The 24,490-nt window shown below is 41.7% G+C and overlaps 1 protein-coding gene across 2 annotated transcripts in view; it reads left to right on the top strand.

Moving 5' to 3' along the window:
* LOC139420375 (dihydropyrimidine dehydrogenase a, tandem duplicate 1) overlaps positions 1 to 24,490 on the top strand; it is a 217,468-nt gene that overhangs the window by 71,937 nt on the left and 121,041 nt on the right. For both annotated transcript variants that reach the window (XM_071170409.1, XM_071170410.1), the window contains exons 6-11: positions 574 to 770; positions 2,461 to 2,542; positions 3,349 to 3,436; positions 14,439 to 14,546; positions 17,554 to 17,723; positions 19,205 to 19,415. In XM_071170409.1, the coding sequence (XP_071026510.1) occupies positions 574 to 770; positions 2,461 to 2,542; positions 3,349 to 3,436; positions 14,439 to 14,546; positions 17,554 to 17,723; positions 19,205 to 19,415 (856 nt within the window). The remainder of the gene's footprint in view (positions 1 to 573; positions 771 to 2,460; positions 2,543 to 3,348; positions 3,437 to 14,438; positions 14,547 to 17,553; positions 17,724 to 19,204; positions 19,416 to 24,490) is intronic.

Here is a 24,490-nt window from a genome sequence, read left to right as displayed (position 1 = left end):
CTGCAGTTTTGGTACCCTTCCCCAGATTTGTGCCTCAACACAGTCCTGTCTCGGAGCTCTACGGACAATTAATTTGACCTTGTGGCTTGGTTTTTGCTCTGAAATGCACTGTCAACTGTGGGACCTTATATAGACAGGTGTGTGCCTTTGCAAATCATGTCAATTGAATTTACCACAGGTGGACTCCAATCAATTTGTAGAAACATCTCAAGGATGATCAATGGAAACAGGATGCACCTGAGCACAATTAACTGTCTCATAGCAAAGGGTATGAATACTTCTGTAAATAAGGTATTTATTGTTTTTTGTTCGTTCTAAATTTGCAAAAATTTCAAGAAACCTGTTTCACTTTGTCATTATGGCATTTGTCATCTGTGTAGATTGATGAGGAAAATAGTACATTTAATCAATTTTAGAGTAAGGTAGTAACATCACAAAATGTGGAAAAAGTTGAGGAGTCTGAATACTTTCCGAATGCATTGTATATTCCACTAGGAATTGAATGGTCTAAATAAGCAAGCAATCAAGCAAGTACATAAACCAAACTCCCTCATGTGCCTGTTATCACCTCAGATCTTTAGTAAGATGGGCATTCCTCAAGTGAGGAACCCAGCTCTCCCTCCTCCAGACCAGATGCCTAACAGCTTCCACTCCAAGATCGCTCTGATTGGCTGTGGCCCGGCCAGCATCAGCTGTGCTTCCTTCCTGGCTCGCCTTGGCTACGATGACATCACCATATTCGAAAAACAGAAGTGGATCGGCGGACTGAGGTAAAACTTCCCAATTCCACTAGTGTTTGTTGTCACACCTAGACCTCTTTTCAAGTTGACATTGTAACATCTATTTGATTTTTTTTTTCATTTTTTTTTTTTTTCAATGGCTAGTAACATAACAAAATAACAAAAATGTAATCCAATAATGTTTAATAGGACTAGGACTTTGACCCCAACCTGGGTCTTCATAATTACAAATTAGGAACTCAATATTAGGAACGTGTTCTTAATGTTTAGTATACTCAGTATTATTATCACAGCAAAATAATCCTGCATCAACAGGATTTGAGTGTTTTGTTCACAAAGTTAAGCAAAAAGTAGGCTACGTGAAAAGTGCAATGTTAGTATGGGTTTTCAGTGAATTTATGTAAATGACAATGCTTATCTTCAATTTCAATTCTCAGCAACAAAAGAGTGATCGAATTAAGATCCTACATTTGTATTCATTCGCTTCCTGCGCAGCAATTAGTTAATGGTGTAACTTAAAGCCAGATCTGTGGCTTCTTGTCAACGCTTGCGGATATGCATCTGTAATTCATCTAAATTCATGTCCTTTTGTGTGGGGCATTTACCACTAAAGGGCATTGTTGATCATGGGTCTGCTGGATCAATATAAAGAACATTGTATAAGGTCACAGCTGCTAATGAGAGTTTTGGTAATTGTGAATATTCATCTTTCAAATGCCTGAGTTTGGATTGGGTTACCAATTACCTACCCAGGCCTTTAGTACATTTTACATTTGAGTCATTTAGCAGACGTTCTTTGATTTCTCCTAGGATTCCAGCAAATGTCCACAGTGGGTTTCACCTACTTCGAAGGACAACCGGGAATAAAATTAAGAATTTGAGGATGGTTCAGGGAGAGGTTGGACATAGAAGCAGGATAATTTTGAGGCAGAGAAAGTAGAAAAAGTGAATTCCAACCCAGTTCATCAAATGAAAATAAGAAAAAGGAGTTGCTGTTGCAACAGTATAGAGAATCCTCTTCCCTGTGTCTATCAATTTTTTCTTCCTCACGCCTAACTTTTCATATTCCTCTGAGAGTCCTTTCTCTGTCATCCCTCTTCTTCATCCTCCTCCTCATCCTCCTCATCCTCCTCCTCCTTTTCGTCCTGTTCCTCCTTCCCCTTTCCCATCTCACAGTCACATTCATTCATTCTCTCTCTCTCTCTCTCTCTCTCTCATTCTCTCTCTCTCTCTCTCTCTATCTCTCTCTCTCTCATTCTCTCTCTCTCTCATTCTCTCTCTCTCTCATTCTCTCTGTCTCTCATTCTCTCTCTCTCTGTCTCTCATTCTCTCTCTCTGTCTCTCATTCTCTCTCTCATTCTCTCTCTCATTCTCTCTCTCTCTCTCTCTCTCTCTCTCTCTCTCTCTCTCTCTCTCTCATTCTCTCTCTCTCATTCTCTCTCTCTCTCTCTCATTCTCTCTCTCTCTCTCTCATTCTCTCTCTCTCTTATTCTCTCTCTCTCATTCTCTCTCTCTCTCTCTCGCTCTCATTCTCTCTCTCTCTCTCTCATTCTCTCTCTCTCTCTCTTATTCTATCTCTCTCTTATTCTCTCTCTCTCTCTCATTCTCTCTCTCTCTCTCTCTCTCTCTCTCTCTCTCTCTCTCTCTCATTCTCTCTCTCTCTCTCATTCTCTCTCTCTCATTCTCTCTCTCTCTCTCATTCTCTCTCTCTCTCTCACAGCTCTGCGGAGATCCCTCAATTCAGGCTGCCATATGAGGTAGTGCACTTCGAGGTGGAGCTGATGATGGATTTGGGCATCAAGGTAATGAGTCCCCCACCTCCCCTCCCACTCTCTCTCCATCTCCCCCCTGTCCCCATCTCTCCCTCCATCTCTCTCTCTCTCCCTCCATTCCCCTGTCCCCTTCCTCGTTTACATCAGAGGCTAGCGCAGGCGACAGGTCTGGGAGAAGATCAGCAGCCCAAATGTCAGGCGCATTAATAAAGAACAATTAAAAGCTGCATCAGGCCGGGCAGGCTCCAGGCTGCTGAGACCTTGTGTCTCCGGCACCGGCTGCAACTTGGGGCGATGCTCTAGCTTGTCTGTCTGTCTGTTGCTTGAATGCCACAGTGGTGAGAAAGGGCAATCGATAGTCCTTACCACGGCCAGCTAGCCAGCCACGGCAGACCAGACCAGACCAGACAGCACCTGCTCATGATTCATTTTAAACCAGGAAACAGATTTGGTTGCTGAAAAGAATGGAGGGAGTGGAGTGAGGGGAGTAGTTAGAGGTGAGGCATTTGCATGTCTATGTGGATTTTTCTGCTCTGTTCTGTGAAAAGATAAATAGTAGAAGTGAAGAATTTGAAGAAGACTTATAATCACATAAAGAGTGAATAGCGTCCCAAGTTAGGTCATTTTGATTATTGGTACAACTCATTAATATGCTCATCCAACCGGAGTGTTGTGTTAGAACGTTGTGTTAGAACGTTGTGTTAGAACGTTTGGTTTTTGATCATCAAGCATTTTACGTACAACATTTATTATAATTATACAATAGATTATCCGTTGAAATGTTCTTAGAGTTGGTGCTCCCGTTATAACTAATGAGTTGTGTTGTATTGTTTCAGGTGGTGTGTGAGAAAGCCCTGGGCCAGGACGGGATGACTCTGCTCTCTCTGAGAGATGAAGGTTACAAAGCTGTCTTTATCGGCATTGGTTGGTTATTCATTTATTCCTTTTCTTCCTGTCTTTTCCACCCTCTCTCTGTATATACAGTGCCTTTGCGAAAGTATTCGGCCCCCTTGAACTTTGCGACCTTTTGCCACATTTCAGGCTTCAAACATAAAGATATAAAACTGTATTTTTTTGTGAAGAATCAACAACAAGTGGGACACAATCATGAAGTGGAACGACATTTATTGGATATTTCAAACTTTTTTAACAAATCAAAAACTGAAAAATTGGGCGTGCAAAATTATTCAGCCCCTTTACTTTCAGTGCAGCAAACTCTCTCCAGAAGTTCAGTGAGGATCTCTGAATGATCCAATGTTGACCTAAATGACTAATGATGATAAATACAATCCACCTGTGTGTAATCAAGTCTACGTATAAATGCACCTGCACTGTGATAGTCTCAGAGGTCCGTTAAAAGCGCAGAGAGCATCATGAAGAACAAGGAACACACCAGGCAGGTCCGAGATACTGTTATGAAGAAGTTTAAAGCCGGATTTGGATACAAAAAGATTTCCCAAGATTTAAACATCCCAAGGAGCACTGTGCAAGCGATAATATTGAAATGGAAGGAGTATCAAGACCACTGCAAATCTACCAAGACCTGGCCGTCCCTCTAAACTTTCAGCTCATACAAGGAGAAGACTGATCAGAGATGCAGCCAAGAGGCCCATGATCACTCTGGATGAACTGCAGAGATCTATAGCTGAGGTGGGAGACTCTGTCCATAGGACAACAATCAGTCGTATATTGCACAAATCTGGCCTTTATGGAAGAGTGGCAAGAAGAAAGCCATTTCTTAAAGATATCCATAAAAAGTGTTGTTTAAAGTTTGCCACAAGCCACCTGGGAGACACACCAAACATGTGGAAGAAGGTGCTCTGGTCAGATGAAACCAAAATTGAACTTTTTGGCAACAATGCAAGACGTTATGTTTGGCGTTAAAGCAACACAGCTCATCACCCTGAACACACCATCCCCACTGTCAAACATGGTGGTGGCAGCATCATGGTTTGGGCCTGCTTTTCTTCAGCAGGGACAGGGAAGATGGTTAAAATTGATGGGAAGATGGATGGAGCCAAATACAGGACCATTCTGGAAGAAAACCTGATGGAGTCTGCAAAAGACCTGAGACTGGGACGGAGATTTGTCTTCCAACAAGACAATGATCCAAAACATAAAGCAAAATCTACAATGGAATGGTTCAAAAATAAACATATCCAGGTGTTAGAATGGCCAAGTCAAAGTCCAGACCTGAATCCAATCGAGAATCTGTGGAAAAAACTGAAAACTGATGTTCACAAATGCTCTCCATCCAACCTCACTGAGCTCGAGCTGTTTTGCAAGGAGGAATGGGAAAAAAAATCAGTCTCTCGATGTGCAAAACTGATAGAGACATACCCCAAGCGACTTACAGCTGTAATCGCAGCAAAAGGTGGCGCTACAAAGTATTAACTTAAGGGGGCTGAATAATTTTGCACGCCAAATTTTTCAGTTTTTGATTTGTTAAAAAAGTTTGAAATATCCAATAAATGTCGTTCCACTTCATGATTGTGTCCCACTTGTTGTTGATTCTTCACAAAAAAATACAGTTTTATATCTTTATGTTTGAAGCCTGAAATGTGGCAAAAGGTCGCAAAGTTCAAGGGGGCCGAATACTTTCGCAAGGCACTGTATGTACTCTCGTACCAATATGATGAGCAAATGTAAAGATGATGTGGCTTTTTTTTCACCTTTATTTAACCAGGTAGGCAAGTTGAGAACAAGTTCTCATTTACAATTGCGACCTGGCCAAGATAAAGCAAAGCAGTTCGACACATACAACGACACAGAGTTACACATGGAGTAAAACAAACATACAGTCAATAATACAGTATAAACAAGTCTATATACGATGTGAGCAAATGAGGTGAGATAAGGGAGGTAAAGGCAAAAAAAAAGGCCATGGTGGCAAAGTAAATATAATATATCAAGTAAAACACTGGAATGGTAGATTTGCAGTGGAATAATGTGCAAAGTATAAATAAAACTAATGGGGTGCAAAGGAGCAAAATAAATAAATAAATAAAATAAGTAGAGTAGGGAAAGAGGTAGTTGTTTGGGCTAAATTATAGGTGGGCTATGTACAGGAGCAGTAATCTGTGAGCTGCTCTGACAGTTGGTGCTTAAAGCTAGTGAGGGAGACAAGTGTTTCCAGTTTCAGAGATTTTTGTAGTTCGTTCCAGTCATTGGCAACAAAGAAAGAATTGGTTTTGGGGGTGACCAGAGAGATATACTTGCTGGAGCGCGTGCTACAGGTGGGTGATGCTATGGTGACCAGCGAGGGGGACTTTACCTAGTAGGGTCTTGTAGATGACATGGAGCCAGTGGGTTTGGCCAGCCAACGAGAGCGTACAGGTCGCAATGGTGGGTAGTATATGGGGCTTTGGTGACAAAACGGATTGCACTGTGATAGACTGCATCCAATTTGTTGAGTAGGGTATTGGAGGCTATTTTGTAAATGACATCGCCGAAGTCGAGGATTGGTAGGATAGTCAGTTTTACAAGGGTATGTTTGGCAGCATGAGTGAAGGATGCTTTGTTGCGAAATAGGAAGCCAATTCTAGATTTAACTTTGGATTGGAGATGTTTGATGTGGGTCTGGAAGGAGAGTTTACAGTCTAACCAGACACCTAGGTATTTGTGTTTGTCCAAGTATTCTAAGTCGGAGCCGTCCAGAGAGTGATGTTGGACAGGCGGGCAGGTGCAGGCAGCGATCGGTTGAAGAGCATGCATTTAGTTTTACTTGTATTTAAGAGCAATTGGAGTCCACGAAAGGAGAGTTGTATGGCATTGAAGCTTGCCTGGAGGGTTGTTAACACAGTGTCCAAAGAAGGGCCAGAAGTATACAGAATGGTGTCGTCTGCGTAGAGGAGGATCAGAGACTCACCAGCAGCAAGAGCGACATCATTGATGTATACAGAGAAGAGAGTCGGTCCAAGAATTGAACCCTGTGGCACCCCCATAGAGACTGCCAGAGGTCCGGACAGCAGACCCTCCGATTTGACACACTGAACTCTATCAGAGAAGTAGTTGGTGAACCAGGCGAGGCAATCATTTGAGAAACCAAGACTGTCGAGTCTGCCGATGAGGATGTGGTGATTGACAGAGTCGAAAGCCTTGGCCAGATCAATGAATACGGCTGCACAGTATTGTTTCTTATCGATGGCGGTTAAGATATCGTTTAGGACCTTGAGCGTGGCTGAGGTGCACCCTTGACCAGCTCTGAAACCAGATTGCATAGCAGAGAAGGTATGGTGAGATTCGAAATGGTCGGTAATCTATAATAAGAATTGCTTATTTCTGTTTTCCGTCGCAAAACGTTTTATGGTACCGGGTGCACTAATGAAGTCAACCGGGGGGAGAGCCTTTGGTACCACAGCAGTCAATTTCTGTAATAATGTGACACTCAGTGGCCCGTAGGGATCTGGTCATAAGAAGTGCAATATATAAGGAATAGGGTGCCATTTGGGATGCATTCTCTTGTGAGCTTGCCGCTCTTTGAGGTCCTGCTTTAACCCGCCTCACAGCATCAGCCTCATTCACTTGTCATTTGTTATTTCTGTGTGCGATACTGTGTCCCAGCATGGTAAACTAACAGCGCCCGTTGTGAGGCACGCTGGGGCACCACCGAGCATGCCACGTGCACTCGTCAAATATCTCTACCCAGAGTCCCCCCTGCTGGGTTATCCCAGAGCTCTGATTCGCTGACCCGGAATACTCTTTAGCGATACACCTCACCACTAGCACGGAAGGCTAACCTGATGTCAACCCTCACACGCACACAGACACACTCAAGCCCGCACACGCCCCGACACGCACACATAAATGTGCGCACGTTCACACACACACACTCCTCGCCAGGGTCAGAGGGCTTTTTACAGTCTGTGCTCTCCCTCTTTTACCCACTCATATATCTGCAAATGAAATCCATCGTGACCTGCAGAATCAATTGAATATATGCTACAACCTTTCAAAATGGACGGTCTGGTCTCCTTTTGCTATTTCAGTCTCATTTGCTTGTCAAGTTGTACCTTTCAGAGTCTAGCTGGTCCATTAGTTTATGGAATGTTGAAACAATTGGTGGAGGATTTACTTTCTTCTGTGGCTGTACGTCAGTTGAGCAGTGTTTGAGAAAGACAGAGAGTTAACATTAAATGTTCTCAAACACTTAATACCTCTATGAACCTGTTATCTTTCAGGCTGAGCTTCATTCAAATGCTCCCATTTCTCATTAGAATCAAAGAAGCACTCCGTTACATAGTGATGACTTGCCTTAACTGAAGACTTCTTCTGCCGAAACAAATATATGCCAAAATGAAAGAAACGCATTAAGGGAGTAATAATATTGTTTTTATTTTTTCTATAGCAGGCAAATAAATGTAGCTGTCTTGTAGCTGTGTGGATCTGGGGAACTCAAACGTTCCTTGAAGCTGTCTGTCTGTTTGTTTGGTTTTACTGAACTAAGACAGAATAAAAAAGACTCCAATAATTCATTGTTTCAAAATGCTCAGAGTCATTTGATAGTGGACTCCCTAATTACGGCGAGTCGTTTATTTAAAACTATTTGGGGATTTTTTTTCTCCTTTTCCTCACAAAGGGATGTAAAGGAATTTCAATTCCCTATGAAAAATTCAAGCGGAAGTGTGTTTGCAATTAATTTCTGTGATTTCATACTAGTCCTTTACAGGCTTTTTAAATGTCATCCTCCGACATGATTGACATGCTAATTTCTCCCTGGCAGTATGCTGAACGGAAGGCAGGTTGAGGGAGAGAGATAAGGGCATTGTTTCTGAGCTATAAGCTTAGGAAGCCAGCTCAAAGGTTCATTTGGTTTAAACAGTGGATTAACCCTTTATCCTCCGCTCTACAATGTGATCTGTGGTGGTGAGGCTCAATTGTCTTGGTTCTCCTTTGATTTCTCTGGTTTACGGAAAATTCCATCCCTTCTTTGGTGTGTTTAAAGACAGCAGCTGTTCTGCACATTGCTGAAAGGCTGGAAAGACAGATGAACGAACGGACCGCCCATTGATTGGATTGGCACATCTTGAAAAGAGGGGTGGAAGAAATAAGTTGATGTAAAGAAAAGAACAAGCAGGGAAAGTGATAGAAGTAGTTTTGAATGGTTTAAAAGGGTTCTGATCATTTTTAAAGACAGCGTTTGATTTGAAAACATTGGAAAGTCAATAGCTGATGTTGTTGGACAGTAGACAGGACGATGCCGATTGGGGCTGATTTTCGATCAGGGAGTCGACGTCAAGTTGTCAATGAATTCGCATCAGAAGGAAAACTTGACATAATTAATAACATTTGATTGAATGTATATTTGTATATAGAAACTCCTCTCTTCCACAACAAATGTGTAGCACTACCAATTTATCTTTGGAAATGGTACCCTTTACTGCGTGTGAATTATTATGTCTCACTATGGGTCCAGCATAAGGCTTATCTATGTGAGTACCAATGGCTACCATAAGGTGTGGCGGAAGCGTCCGTATTCTCTCTCTGGATGTGTCTCTTTCTCCCAGTGACAAGGTTAATGGATCCCAGTACAGAGGGCAGTTATGGCTTCAGAGGTCTTGATTTATGTTAAATCTTAATGTACTTAGTGTGCCGCTGCATTATTTAACAATCTGTCCTTGGTGCTTGATCATCATAAGGGTGAACGAGGTCAGGGAGCGAATGTGCACTCCCTTCCTCCTCCTCCTCCTCCTCCTTCTCCCCCTTGTCCCTTCCTTTTTTGTATTTTTCCTTCTCTCCATCTCCCTCTCTCTCTCTCTCTCTCTCTCTCTCTCTCTCTCTCTCTCTCTCTCTCTCTCTCTATCTCCCTCTCACTTTCTGTCTCCCGCTCTCTTTCTCCTTCTGTGTCCCCCTCTCTCTCTGTCCCTCTCTTTCTCTAGTCGGATGGCAACTGATAAGGTTTGATTAATGAGAGGAGGGCCCGGCAGCGAATGAAAACATCTGCAACAGAGGATGTATTCTATATCATATTATATTCTTAATATGAAAAAAGGGGTAGGGTTCACTCCACTGTACATGGATGGCCTGCCGAGGGAGTGAGAGAGGAAGAGAGAGACCGATAGAGGAGAAGGGAAATTAGATGAAATACGTGGCAAATGGAGCCACATGACTTACAATCCACTTTGTCATGATCGTCTACTGCAAGGGTTTTTTGTTCACATGCTTTGATTTGGTATTGAATACTAATGATGTCTATACAGTGCATTCGAAAAGTATTCAGATCATATATCTACACACAAACCCCATAATGACGAAGTGAAACAGGTTTTTAGAAATTTTAACAAACCCCATAATGACGAAGTGAAAACAGGTTTTTAGAAATTTTAACAAACCCCATAATGACGAAGTGAAAACAGGTTTTTAGAAATTTTAACAAATGTATAAAAAATAACATAACTTATTTACATACAGTACGTTGTCAAACCCTTGAGCTGTTTTTACAAATTAGAGTCCACCTGTGGTAAATTAAATTGATTGGACATGATTTGGAAATGCACACACTTGTCTATATAACATCTCACAGTTGACAGTGCATGTCAAAGCAAAACCCAAGCCATGAGGTCGAAGGAATTGTCCGTAGAGCTCCGAGACAGGATTGTGTCGAGGTACAGATCTGGGGAAGGGTGCCAAAACATTTCTGAAGCTTTGAAGTTCTCCAAGAAAATGGTGGCCTCCATAATACTTCAATAGAAGAAGTTTGGAACCACCAAGACTCTTCCTAACTGAGCAAAGGGGGAGAAGGGCCAGGGAGGTGACCAGATGGTCACTCTTACAGTGGAGATGGGAGAATCTTCCAGAAGGACAACCATCTCTGCAGCACTCCAGCACTCCTCAGTAAAAGGCACATGACAGCCTGCTTTGAGTTTGCCAAAAGGCACCTGAAGGACTCTCTGACCATGAGAAACAAGATTCTCTGGTGTGATGAAACCAAGATTGAACTCTTTGGCCTTAATACCAAGCATCACATCTGGAAGAATTCGGGCACCATCCCTACGGTGAAGCATGGTGGTGGCAGCATCATGTTGTGGGGATGTTTTTCAGCGGCATGGACTGGGAGACTAGTCAGGATCGAGGGAAAGATGAACGTAGCAATGTACAGAGAGATCCTTGATGAAAGCCTGCTCCAGAACACTCAGGACCTCAGACTGGGATGAAGGTTCACCTTCCAACTGGACAACGACCCTAAGCAGACAGCCAAGACAATGCAGGAGTGGCTTTGGGACAAGTCTCTGAATTTCTATTGAGTGGCTCAGCCAGAGCCCGGACTTGAAGCCGATCGAACATCTCTGGATAGACCTAAAAATAGCTGTGCAGCGACTGATCCCCATCCAACCTGATGGAGCTTGAGAGGATCTGCAGAGAAGAATGGGAGAAACTCCCCAAATACAGGTGTGCCCAAGAAGACTTGGGGCTGTAATCGCTACCAAAGGTGCTTCAACAAAGTACTGAGTTAAGGTCTGAATACTTATGTAATTTTTTTTATTTTTAATACATTTGCTAACATTTCTACAAACCTGTTTTTGATTATGGGGTATTGTGTATAGATTGCTGAGAATTATTATTATTTTTAAATACATTTTAGAATGCGGCTGTTAAGTATTGGAAAACGTCAAGGGGTCTGAATACTTACAAAAAGGACTGTATAGTCAGGTAGAGTAACACTGCTGTGAGGGGTTTGGAGAGGGTCAGTTTAAACCCAGATGAATAGGTTTAACCTCTCTGGGATATTCGGGACAGTAGCGTCCCTTCCCGCCAACAGCCAGTGAAAGTGCAGAGCGCCAAATTCAAAACAACAAAAATCTCAATAAAAATTCCTCAAGCATACAAGTATTTTACACCATTTTAAAGATACAATTCTCGTTAATCCAGCCACAGTGTCTGATTTCAAAAAGGCTTTACAGCGAAAGCACCACAAACGATTGTTAGGTCACCACCAAGTCACAGAAAACCCAGCCGTTTTTCCAGCCAAAGAGAGGAGTCACAAAAAGCAGAAATATAGATCAAATTAATCACTAACCTTTGATGATCTTCATCAGATGACACTCATAGGATTTCATGTTACACAATACATGTATGTTTTGTTTGATAAAGTGCATATTTATATCCAAAAATCTTATTTTACATTGGCGTGTTATGTTCAGTAGTTCCAAAACATGCAGTGATTTTGGAGAGAAGCCACATCAATTTACAGAAATACTCAGAATAAACATTGATAAAAGATATAACTATTATAGATGAAACTTTAGATAAACTTCTCCTTAATGCAACCGCTGTGTAAGATTTTTTAAAAACTTTACGGAAAAAGCATACCATGCAATAATCTGAGTACGGCGCTCAGAGACCAAACAAGCCAAAAAGATATCCGCCATTGTGCAGTCAACATTATAAATATTCACTTAACTTTGATTATCATTATCAGAATGCACTCCCAGGAATACCAGTTCCACAATAAATGTTTGATTTGTTCGATAAAGTTTAGCATTTATGTCCAAATAGCTCCTTTTGTTAGGGCGTTTGGTAAACAAATCCAAACACGGGTGCAAGTCCATCCGAAAGGTCGGATGAAAAGTCCCAAAAGTTATATTACAGGTCGTAGAAACATGTCAAACGAAGTATAGAATCAATCTTTAGGATGTTTTTATCATAAATGTTCAATAATGTTCCAACCGGAGAATTCCTTTGTCTGTAGAAAAGCAATGGAATGCAAGCTAACTTTCACATGACCGCGCGCCACGAGCTCGTGGCAATCTGCCAGACACCTGGCTCAATCCCCTCTCATTCGGGCCCACTTCACAGTAGAAGCATCAAACCAGGTTCTTAAGACTGTTACTCTGGGCTCCTTATTCATCCAAGCTACTCAATACTGCCCCCCAGTCACCAAGAAGTTAAAGGTAATGTCCTGTAACTTCGCTTTGAAAACTCGTCCCTGAGGTTGTTTAGCTGCATATAGTGGTTTCAATAATGGTGCTATAGTATTTTGTTCGTATTGATCACAAATGCTATTTTGTTTGTTTGGCACATATACTGTTAATCCAAATATTTTTAACTACTTATAGAGATACTGTATGTTTGTAGTATTAGAGCAGTTGCCGGAGTCTAATTTCTTTGGATTACTACCGCTGCCGAATTGGCTGCCCCAAAAGCTTTAACATAAAAGCCTTCTCCTAGAAATGAGGGACACTACTCACTTGTCTTTCTTAGTGGAATGTGCCCATTGTTTCATATACTGTAACCTTGCATTTTTAAACACTGTTATAAAACTACTCTGCTATGTGTCACAATTTACCCTCCCAGTCACCATTACTCAGCAATTCATATCCATATTTAATGAGCTCTCAGCCGTGATATACAGTAATATCCCCATTAGGAGCCATGCATTTTAACAAGTTGGTTAATATAAATATATACCAACATACTGATATAGTTAATGTTACAATATTGCTTCAAAAAGGTTATTGCTATATTATTTCAGTGTGTCACTTTCCAATTCTTTTCAGTGGCTGCATTTACACAAGCAGCCCAATCCTGTTATTTTGACCATTTTTGGACAAAAGAGCTGATCTGATTCGTCAAAAGACCAATTAGTGGGAAAATATATGTTTAAACGCAGCCAGCAAGTCTCAGTTTCTACTATTGTGTTAGATCTGAGCCTTGTTCATATCAATGTGACATGATTGCTTGTGGTAAAATAGAGGCTTTGTCAGGTATTTCTAAGGCACAGATTATTATTGTCCCTGTAAAATATATCACAGTGATAATTGTAGGTCAAGGTTTAGAACTCAGTACTCAACACAATGGAACCAATACAAAACCGTTTCTGTCCAGTGTAGTTTTTCACTGGATTGACATGACAGTAGCGGGGCTCCCAAGTGGTGCAGCGGTCTAAGGCACTGCATCTCACTACAGACACCCTGGTTCAAATCCCAGCTGTGTCACAATCGGCCGTGATTGGGAGTCCCATAGGGCGGAGCACAATTGGCCCAGCGTCGCCCGGGTTTGGCCGGTGTAGGCCGTCATTGTAAATAAGAATTTGTTCTTAACTGACTCTTGATAAAATAAATAAAAAATAGAGAGCTCTGTCTTCCATAGGATTGTAGAAAGTGTCACCAGTAGACAAGAGGAGTGAGAGAAAAGGATAGTTGGACTTAACAAAGCTGATATTTACTTTATTTAAACATACACATGTATATTCATCACAGTGATTCAGGAGTAACATTAAAACAGAATAATATTCCCCACCAACATTAGACAACTATACAGAAAACCTTCAAATTGCGGAAAGTAAAGGAAATCAATGATGACAGAATAGTCAGAACAGCAGAAAGATGAGCGGTTGAGTTCAAATCACAGTTGTGGTCATTTTGAAAAGTCTATGCTAAGTGATAATGTCAAATGTCAAAAGATTTGTTTGACACAATTCTATCTGAACAGCGTACCACTTACTTTATAACCCCCATATCATTTCATTCCCAAAAAAGAGCTGAGCGGGAATTGAGCGGGAATTTTCACATGTAAAAAGAAAGAGACACATGCGAGGTCAGTTGTTCACATGGGAAACCAAGTGTTACATTTAGAGTTCATTATGTTGAGGAGAATAACATCTTTTCACCTCGCATGTGGAATTGCAGATTCACATGTGAAAAATTTAGACATTTTCCATCCCCATGTTGTCACATTTATTTCGAATGAGATCATGTTTTCACATATGTAGTTTCATGTTATCACATGTTGCTTTTACATGCTGTCACATGTTATCACATTAACTTCACATAATATCATATGTGATCACATGAAAGTCATGTGTTTTTTCTGTAAGGGCTTTAAACTTTCAGAAATGTACGTTATTCTGTCTGTGCCATTTGTTAATTTGTTGCTATAATACTTTTCTCAACTCCGTTGCTTTACTTCTGTGTCGTTTTGTCACCAGGTCTTCCACAGGCTAACAGACATAAAATATTTGAGGAGCTGACGATCGAACAAGGTTTCTACACGTCAAAGGATTTCCTACCTTTGGTCTCCAAAGCCAGCAAAACAGGTGAACACCGCAGCCAATAGAACGAGCATCGACAGCCGCAACTAAATTGTTTCTTTTTTTAAAGATTTCATTTATACTGAAAAATATATGTAAATGCATGTTTCCTAAGCTAAAATAAAATATCCCCACATTTTCCATACACACAAAAAGCTTATTTCTCACAAATGCTGTGAACACATTTGTTGCATTTCTCCTTTACCAAGATAATCCATTCACCTGACAGGTCTGGCATATCAAGAAGCTGATTAAACAGCATGATCATTACACAGGTTCACCTTATGCTGGGGACAATAAAAGACCACTCTAAAATGTGCAGTTTTGTCACAACACAGTGCCACAGATGTCTCAAGTTTTGAGGGGATGTGTAATAGGCATGCTGACTGCAGGAATCTCCACCAGAGTTGTTGCCATTGAATTGAATGTTAATTTCTCTACCATAAGCCATCTCCAACATTGTTTTAGAGAATATGGCAGTACTTCCAACCGATCTCACAACCGCAGGCCATGTGTAACCGCGCTAGCCCAGGAACTCCATATCCGGATTTGTCGTCTGCGGGATCGTCTGAGACCAGCCACCAGCCTCCTCACAAGGGTCTTGACCTGACTGCAGTTTAGCATCGTAACAAACTTCAGTGGGCAAATGCTTACCTTCGATGGCCACTGGCACACTGGATGAATACCAGTTTGAGTTGTACAGAGCAGATGGCAGACAAGCGTGTATGGCGTAGTGTGGGCGAGCGGTTTGCTGATGTCAACGTTGTGAACAGAGTACCCTATTGTGGCGGTGGGGTTATGGTATGGGCTTGAATAAGCTACGGACAACAAAAACAATTGCGATGGCAATTGAATGCACAGAGTTACCATAGCAGGATCATGAGGCCCATTGTCGTTCCATTCATCCGCCGCCATCACCTCATGTTTCAGCATGATAATGCACAGCCCCATGTCGCAAGGATACTCACCAGACATGTCACCTATTGAGCATGTTTCGGATGCTCTGGATCGACGTGTACGAAAGTGTGTTCCAGTTCCCGCCAATATTCAGCAACTTCTCACAGCCATTGAAGAGGAGTGGGACAACATTCCACAGGCCACAATCAACAGCCTGATCAACTCTATGCGAAGGAGATGTGTTGCGCTGCATGAGGTGGTCACACCAGATACTGACTGGTTTTCTGATCCACGCCCATACCTTTCTTAAACTTTTGTTTTTTTACTCAGTGTCTGACCAACAGATGCATATCTGTATTCAGAGTCAATTCAATGTATTTCAATTGACTGATTTCCTTTTATGATCTGTAACTCAGTAAAATCTTAATAATAAGTGCATGTTGCATTTTATGTTTTTGTTCAGTGTAGTTTTCCCACAATGAATTAAACACTTAGACATACAGTACTAGTCAAAAGTTTGGGACACACCTACTCACTCATTCAAGGGTTTTTCTTTATTTATACTATGTTCTACATTATAGAATAATAGTTAAGACGTCAAATCTGTGAAATAAGACGTGTGGAGTAATGTAGTAACCAAAAAAGTATTAAACAAATCAAAATATATTTAAGATGTTAGATCCTTCAAAGTAGCCACTCTTGGCCTTGATGAAAGCTTTGCACACTCATTCTCATTCTCTCAACCAGCTTCACCTGAATGCTTTTTAACATTTTTTAAGTAGTTCCCCCATAGGCTGAGCACTTGTTGGCTGCTTTTCCTTCACTCTGCTGTCCAACGTATCCCAAACCATCTCAACTGGGTTGAGGTCGGGTGATTGTGGAGGCCATGTCATCTGATGCAGCACTCCATCACTCTCCTTCTTGGTCAAATAGCCCTTACACAGGCTGGAGGTGTCTTTGGGGTCATTGTCCTGTTGAAAAACAAATTATAGCTCCACTAAGCGCAAACCAGGTGGGATGGCATATCACTGCAGAATGCTGTGGTATCCATGCTGGTTAAGTATGCCTTGAATTCTAAATAAATCACAGACAGTGTCACCAGCAAAGCACCCCTACGCCATCACACCACCTCCTCCATGCTTCACAGTGGTAACCACACATGCGGAGTTCATCCTTTCACCTACTCTGCGTCTCACAAAGACACGGTGGTTGGAACTCAAAATCTCAATTTGGTCTCATAAGACCAAAGGACAGATTTCCACTGGTCTAATGTCCATTGCTCGTGTTTCTTGGCCCAATGAAGTCTCTTCTTTTTATTGGTGTCCTTTGGTGGTGGTTTCTTTGCAGCAATTCGACCATGAAGGCCTGATTCACAGTCTCCTCTGAACAGTTGATGTTGAGATGTGTCTGTTACTTGGACTCTGTGAAGCATTTATTTGGGCTGCAATTTCTGAGACTGGTAACTCTAATGAACTTTCCCACTGCAGCAGAGGTAACTCTGGGTCTTCCTTTCCTGTCCTCATGAGAGGCAGTTTCATCATAGAGCTTGATGGTTTTTGCGACTGCCCTTGAATAAATTTTCAAAGTTATTTTTCCAGATTGACTGACCTTCATGTCCTCAAGTAATGATGGACGGCCGTTTCTCTTTGCTTATTTGAGCTGTTCTTGCCATAATATGGACTGAGTCTTTTACCAAATAGGGCTATCTTCTGTATACCACCCCTACCTTGTCACAACACAACTGATTGGCTCAAATGCAATAAGATGGAAAGAAATTCCACAAATGAACTTTTAATAAAGCACACCTGTTAATTGAAATGCATTTCATGAATATTGTTGAGAGAGTGCCAATAGTCTGCAAAGCTGTCACCAAGGCAAAGGGTACTACTTTGAAGAATCTCAAATATAAAATATGTTTTGATTTGTTTAACCCATTTTTGGTTATTACATAATTCCGTATGTGTTATTTCATAGTTTTATTGTGTTCACTATTATTCTACATTGTAGAATGAGTAGGTATGTCCAAACTTTTGACTGGTACTGTATATGTAATTTCAAAATCAACACAGTAAATGATCAGATTGTAACTCCTTTTCTCTTCTCCTCCCGCTTTTAGGAATGTGTAGCTGCAAGTCTTCCCTGCCAGAGCTGCGTGGCACGGTGATTGTTCTGGGTTCAGGAGACACAGCTTTCGACTGTGCCACTTCTTCCCTGCGCTGCGGTGCCAAGCGGGTCTACGTGGTGTTTAGGAAAGGCTTCACCAACATCAGGGCTGTCCCCGAGGAGGTAGAGACAAACAAGAAGAAAGGAGAGAAAAGGAGAAGAGAGAAGACGTTGACAGAGAGAGAGAGAGATCGCTAAATGTTACCAGTGTACCAGATGCTTAACTTGTTTGAGAAAGACAGACAGAGAGAGAGAAAGACAGACAGAGAGAGAGAGAGAGAAAGACTGAGGGAGAAAGATAGACAGAGAGATAGTGTTAGGGAGAAGGCTAGTGAAGAGGAGAGAGGACGCTGTCTTTATTAAGCTGTCTGTGTGAGTGTCCTCTCCTTGGCCCTGCTGACATGTTTTTTAAGCCACTTTTTTTTCTGCTTTATTACAAAGGCCTGTCTTAGGTTCTGGAGGGCGATAACTGTCAAAAGCTCTCCGCCTGCACACACACACTGCCGTGAGCCCCAGACGGACTCACTGGGATCTGTCCCTTTCTAGTAGCGCTGCCACAAAGGAGAGAGGAAGGATATCATAGGCAGTGCTGTTGCTATTTTCACTGTTCCTTCAAAAGATATCCCTGCATTTGAAGCATGACATTGACTCGTATACTCCCTTCAGTCTTGATTCTTATCAACTTTTGATGTGTTAGACCATCAGTAAAAGTAGCACTTGGAGTTAAGATGCATTCTTCAACTGCCGTATATTAGTTATGATTGTGAGTGTGATGAAAAGTTCAAGGTGTCTTTCTGTCAATGCTATTCTAGTTGAGAGTTGAGCTTGACAGCACAGTTCATTCTAGAATCATCGTCCAACGGCACCTTTAGTCATGCGTCGTGTCAGAGCACACCTCTTGCTGCCATAGTAACGCCAAAAATAACCCTAACGAAATGAGAAAAGTAAGGTGATTATCAACAGCTGTTTGCTTTTCCCCGCAGAAGCAGACAGTTAAGCTGCTAGCATCGCCTCACACTAATTAAGTTTGTTTATAAGGTATATTAAGTTTAGGCCTCTTGTAGGCGTCAGTAACCTTCACATCACATTGAAAAAAGTTCAATATTGTGTGAAGCATGAGCATTGATGTCAACTGAGACAATTTCAGAAAAATGAGAGAAAGGGAAGCTATTATAGAAGCAACCCACCCCCCTTCCCTTTTGTGCACATCTCAGGACTGGAAACGTAATTTCAATGACTTTGTTGTAGATGGGGCCTTTTTTCATTAATCCGTATGAAATTGAAGGTCTTTGAACAAAGCAGGAAAACTTCCTAGTGTCTTCTATTGTGTGCCGTTGTAATGTGTGAAACTACAAAATATATTTTCTAGTCCTGACAAACGAAAGGAAATAAAAAAAGTTGTACCTTGGGCTTGATAATTAGACATCTTTTTGTCCAGTTTTAGATTAAAATGACTTTGCATTTGACGAGAAATATTGTGATAAAAAATTTGAATCTTTGATACTTAAAATAATTAAACACAATTCAAGTCACAATTTAAAGATATAACCTGTCGATGACCCATCACCATTGACCCCTGAGCTCTGTATTTCTCCTACCTATAGATGGAGCTGGCCATGGAAGAGAAGTGTGAGTTCATGCCCTTCCTGTCCCCTCGTGAGGTCATCATGAAGGCGGGTCGCTTGGCGGGAATGGAATTCTGTCGTACGGAGCTGACAGACGAAGGTGATTGGATGGAGGACGAGGATCAGATCATACGCCTCAAGGCCGATTACATCATCAGTGCCTTCGGATCCATGCTGAGCGACCCCAAAGGTATCAATCATAGTCAAACTTTATTGAAAGTGCATTGAACATCACAACAATTTGTTGGGACGATTTTTTAATGAATCAAAATCACATTTATTTATATAGCCCTTCTTACATCAGCTGATATCTCAAAGTGCTGTACAGAGTCCCAGCCTAAAACAGCAAGCAATGCAGGTGTAGAAGCACGGTGGCTAGGAACAACTCCCTAGAAAGGCCAAAACCTAGGAAGAAACCTAGAGAGGAACCAGGCTATGAGGGGTGGCCAGTCCTCTTCTGGCTGTGCCGGGTGGAGATTATAACAGAACATGGCCAAGATGTTCAAATGTTCATAAATAACCAGCATGGTCAAATAATAATAATCACAGTAGTTGTCGGGGGTGCAACAAGTCAGCACCTCAGGAGTAAATGTCAGTTGGCTTTTCATAGCCGATCATCTCTACCGCTCTTGCTGTCTCTAGAGAGTTGAAAACAGCAGGTCTGGGACAGGTAGCACGTCCGGTGAACAGGTCAGGGTTCCATAACCGCAGGCAGAACAGTTGAAACTGGAGCAGCAGCACGGCCAGGTGGACTGGGGACAGCAAGGAGTCATCATGCCAGGTAGTCCTGAGGCATGGTCCTAGGGCTCAGGTCCTCAGAGAGAAAGAAAGAAAGAGAGAATTAGAGAGAGCATACTTAAATTCACACAGGACACCGGATAAGACGGGAGAAATACTCCAGATATAACAGACTGACCCTATCCCCCCGACACATAAACTACTGCAGCATAAATACTGGAGGCTGAGACAGGAGGGGTTAGGAGACACTGTGGCCCCATCCGATGATACCCCTGGACAGGTCCAAACAGGCAGGATATAACCCCACCCACTTTGCCAAAGCACAGCCCCCACACCACTAGAGGGATATCTTCAACCACCAACTTACCATCCTGAGACAAGGCCGAGTATATCCCACAAAGATCTCCGCCCCGGCACAACCCAAGGGGGGGGGGGGGGGGGCGCCAATAGTCTTGCTATTGATACACAATAATAATACCTTTACTCTGAATGGAACCTGAGTTTTGCCATATGAGTAGACTCTTTGACAGCACAGTCCACTGTTATGTTTTTTTTATCAACTTTTACAAATATCCTTAAGTTGAGTGTTTCTCTGAAGAGTTTGTGTTGAATGTTGTCTACGTTCTTGCTTTAAAAACAGTGTGAGGATGTTATCCTTGAGCTGCATTGAACAGAGTCAGACAGACAGAAAGCCTGGCAAACAAACATAAACCATTATGTTGATGGTACACCTGGATCTCCCCTTTCTCCTGGAGATTTCTCATTATACGAGCGAAGACAGTGGTCCCGTATGGATAGGACTGTCTAACTTATCATTGTTTAGCACATTTGGAGTAGGACTTAAGACGACACTCATCACATTGTTTTCCTCATCATCATCTAAACACTATGTCTTGTGTTGAGGCTCTAATTTAGATGAGTGCCGGTGATGAGAACTCAATGTACTTGGGTTTTGAGGGTCTTGTGTGTGTGCGTGTCTGTGCATGTTAGCGTGCCTGTGTGTCTGCCTGTATGTGAGTGTTTACAGAACCTTGTCAGGGGGTTGGAACATAATTACAAATAATGTGTAGACTGAAAATTGACCGCAAGAAGCCAAAACCGATATAATATTTGATTAAATCATCATTTCAAACCTAGCTTACATTTGAATTCCATAACGTGTCTCTATATTATTGGGAATACTTGGGAACAGATTTTAAAAAATTACATCACTTGAAGCTGATTTCTTGGTGTTGTTACTGTCTTTAATGTCCAACTATATATATACAGTACCAGTCAAAGGTTTGGACGCACCTACTCATTCAAGGGTTTTTCATTATTTTTACTATTTTCTACATTATAGAATAATAGTGAAGACATCACAACTATGAAATAACATATATGGAATCATGTAGTAACGAAAAAAGTGTTAAACAAATCAAAGTATATTTTAGAAGTTAGATTCTTCAAAGTAGCCACTCTTGGCCTTGATGACAGCTTTGCACACTCTTGGCATTCTCTCAACCAGCTTCACCTAGAATGCCTTTCTAACAGTCTTGTTCCCACATATGCTGAGCACTTATTGGCTGTGTCGTGTCTTTGGCTATGCCGGATTAAGTGATATGACATGCTATTCTATAAAATAATTTCTCCGTAAATAATATTACCTGATTGAGCTGATCATGTAAATGTAATTAACTAGAAAGTCGGGGCACCACGAAATAATATTTATTGAGCTGTTATCTTCCGAATATACAAATAAATATTGGTAAATATTTTACATCAATAGCAGTCAATATTAATCGTCACCTTAATTCAGTCTCATCTGAAAGTTGTACATTCTTCACGAACCCTGGCTAACAAGTTGAATCAGCAATACAAAATTGGGTTTAATTATTTATTTACTAAATACCTAACTAATCACACAGAATTACACATACACATAATTAATCATAACTTGATTACAAATTACGTCATAAAAGAAAACGTCCCTAGCGGGCGGAACAGATATGACAGCTTGTTACACAAAAGAAAAGGGCTGGGTTTGAGTGAAAGAGCGGGAAGACTGCGTAACAAAGGAAGAAGCTGTGCTATCTTAAATATAGTATCTTATGCATTCTAAATTACCGGCCATTTGGAAAAGGAAAATGCAATAAATATTTACTCTGAGCTGCGCTTCGGTAGGTTGGTGGTAGATGGAAGGCCGTGTTGCCAAACCAAGTCCTTTGTCCTTTGAAGAATGTCTCTGGTGGTCAATTGGATATGTTGTCGTAACGTCATTGGGTGATAGACGGGATACTCTGTCTGTTCCTTCTTAACCCTCGTTTGCAGCTGCTGTTGCTAACTCAACGGCTAGGAGGTATCACTTCTGTAGTGAATAAGAGTTCAAAGTTCATACCATTCGTAGTTATTATCTGAACCATTCTGACATCGGACAGTCGTCCTCACATCCTCGGAACAGGAGGTTATATTGTCATCATATATTGTCACATAGTGGAGCGAGAAGGGTGTGTCTGAAAAGTTTTATAACCCATGACTCTTCACAGGGGCGGGCCACTGATTGAGCAGAGCCCTAAACTTACGAAAACCCAAATCTCACATTTTAGAAGGTAAAATCACTTTTCATCCCATCACGAATAATTTCATATTCAAACATTTAAATTGAACAACAATTCCATGTGAATCCGATAACTGATGTGTAGACTTTCCACTGTAGAGTTTATGTCATCTTATCATTGATGAGAATGTCTCAGTTGACAACCGAGCTGACATCATATTCATTAAGTACCACAGCATATGTTCAATTGGTCGGATTACCAGAATATAGTTCATTTCCCTCCACCTTCTGATGTTCCCAGAATCTCTATGTTAGCCAAGGGGTTTGCAAATGTAACATCAGTAGGGTAGAGAGAGGAAAAAGAGGGGAAGAGGTATTTATGACTGTCATAAACCGATCCCCAGGCCAACATCATGACAGCTGCTTTTCCTTCACTCTGCCGTCCAACTTATCCCAAACCATCTCAATTGGGTTGAGGTTGGGTGATTGTGGAGGCCAGTTCATCTGATGCAGCACTCCATCACTCTCCTTCTTGGTCAAATAGCCCTTACACAGGCTGGAGCTTGCTCCAAGCTTCACGGTGGGACCCACACATGTGGAGATCATCCGTTCACCTCTCACAAAGACACAGCTGTTGGAACCAAAATTTCTTGGCCCAAGTAAGTCTCTTCTTATTGGTGTACTTTAGTCATGTTTTTTTTTGCAGCAGCAGCAATTCGACTATGAAGGCCTGATTCATGCAGTCTCCTCTGAACAGTTGATGCTGAGATGTCTGTTACTTGGACTCTGTGAAGCAGGGTCCATCAAGCCCTGTGTCCAAATGTTTGACTGTGTATAATAATATATTATCATTATAATAATATAATAATATGTATGTATATGTATTATTAAAAAAAATTGCTCAGAAAACATGTGGGGGCCAAACCTGGAGGGCACCAGTAGGGGAACCCTCGTCTAGGATGATAATTTTTTTTAAACCCACTTGCTTACAAGACAACGCCTGTCTTTTTGTGTGACACTGTCGCCAGGGCAGGTAATTAGATTGCGTTGAGAAAAGGCCATACCTGCTATGATTTTCAATTAGGCTGCTATTGAATAAACAGAGGTGGGTAGCACAGCAGGGCCACAAACGCCACGCACTGTCCAGAGTCACCCAACAATGACATGAAATCACTGTAATGAGTTTTAAGCTCAGACGACCGCCCGGTGACGTACACACACACACACACACACACACACACACACACACACACACACACACACACACACACACACACACACACATACACACACAAGTGCTCGGCGACAGAGCTTTACAACTGGTTACCCAGCTAGCGCTGCCATTAGCCAACCTTGCGATGCAGCACAGATGCACAAATACATAGTTGGGGCTACCTAAGCAGGCAGAAACTGAACATGTTTTACACGCATTCATAATCGGTCGTGATGGTGAAATACACATCTACTCAACCAAGTAATTAAGATAAAGAGAGAGTGAGAGACTCGGTGTAGACCGAGTTCCGCTGACGTTCTTGCCTGACTGTGTCTATCTGACTGTGTCTTATTGATTTTATAGATGGGGTAAAGGCTTGATTGACTGATTGTTATCGTAATCTGCTCCACTGATTCGGTCTACCCACTTCCACCTCTTCACAGCTCAAATGGATTTTGTTATCCATTTTGTTACTCTTTTTGCGTGTCAAAAGGCACTCTATTCTTTTCATAGTGCACTACTTTTGACCAGGGTCCATCAAGCGCTGGTGAAAAGGAGTGCACAGTAAAGGATGGCATTTGGGACACAGATCTCTCTTCCTCCCCCCTGGTACTATGGTTGACCTGTTGCTAAAGAAACATCCTTAGAACCTGCTCCACATCCCCGAAGGTGTCATCGAGTGCTAAGGAGGGTATTGTTATGATTAGCAATTAATCACCAAGGTTAATTAAAACATGAGGAATTACTGATAAGAGCCTGAATTAAATGGGGTGCGTGA

Source organism: Oncorhynchus clarkii, chromosome 11 (assembly GCF_045791955.1).
Source record: "Oncorhynchus clarkii lewisi isolate Uvic-CL-2024 chromosome 11, UVic_Ocla_1.0, whole genome shotgun sequence".
NCBI lineage: Eukaryota > Metazoa > Chordata > Actinopteri > Salmoniformes > Salmonidae > Oncorhynchus > Oncorhynchus clarkii.
This window is presented reverse-complemented; position numbering and strand designations above follow the sequence as displayed.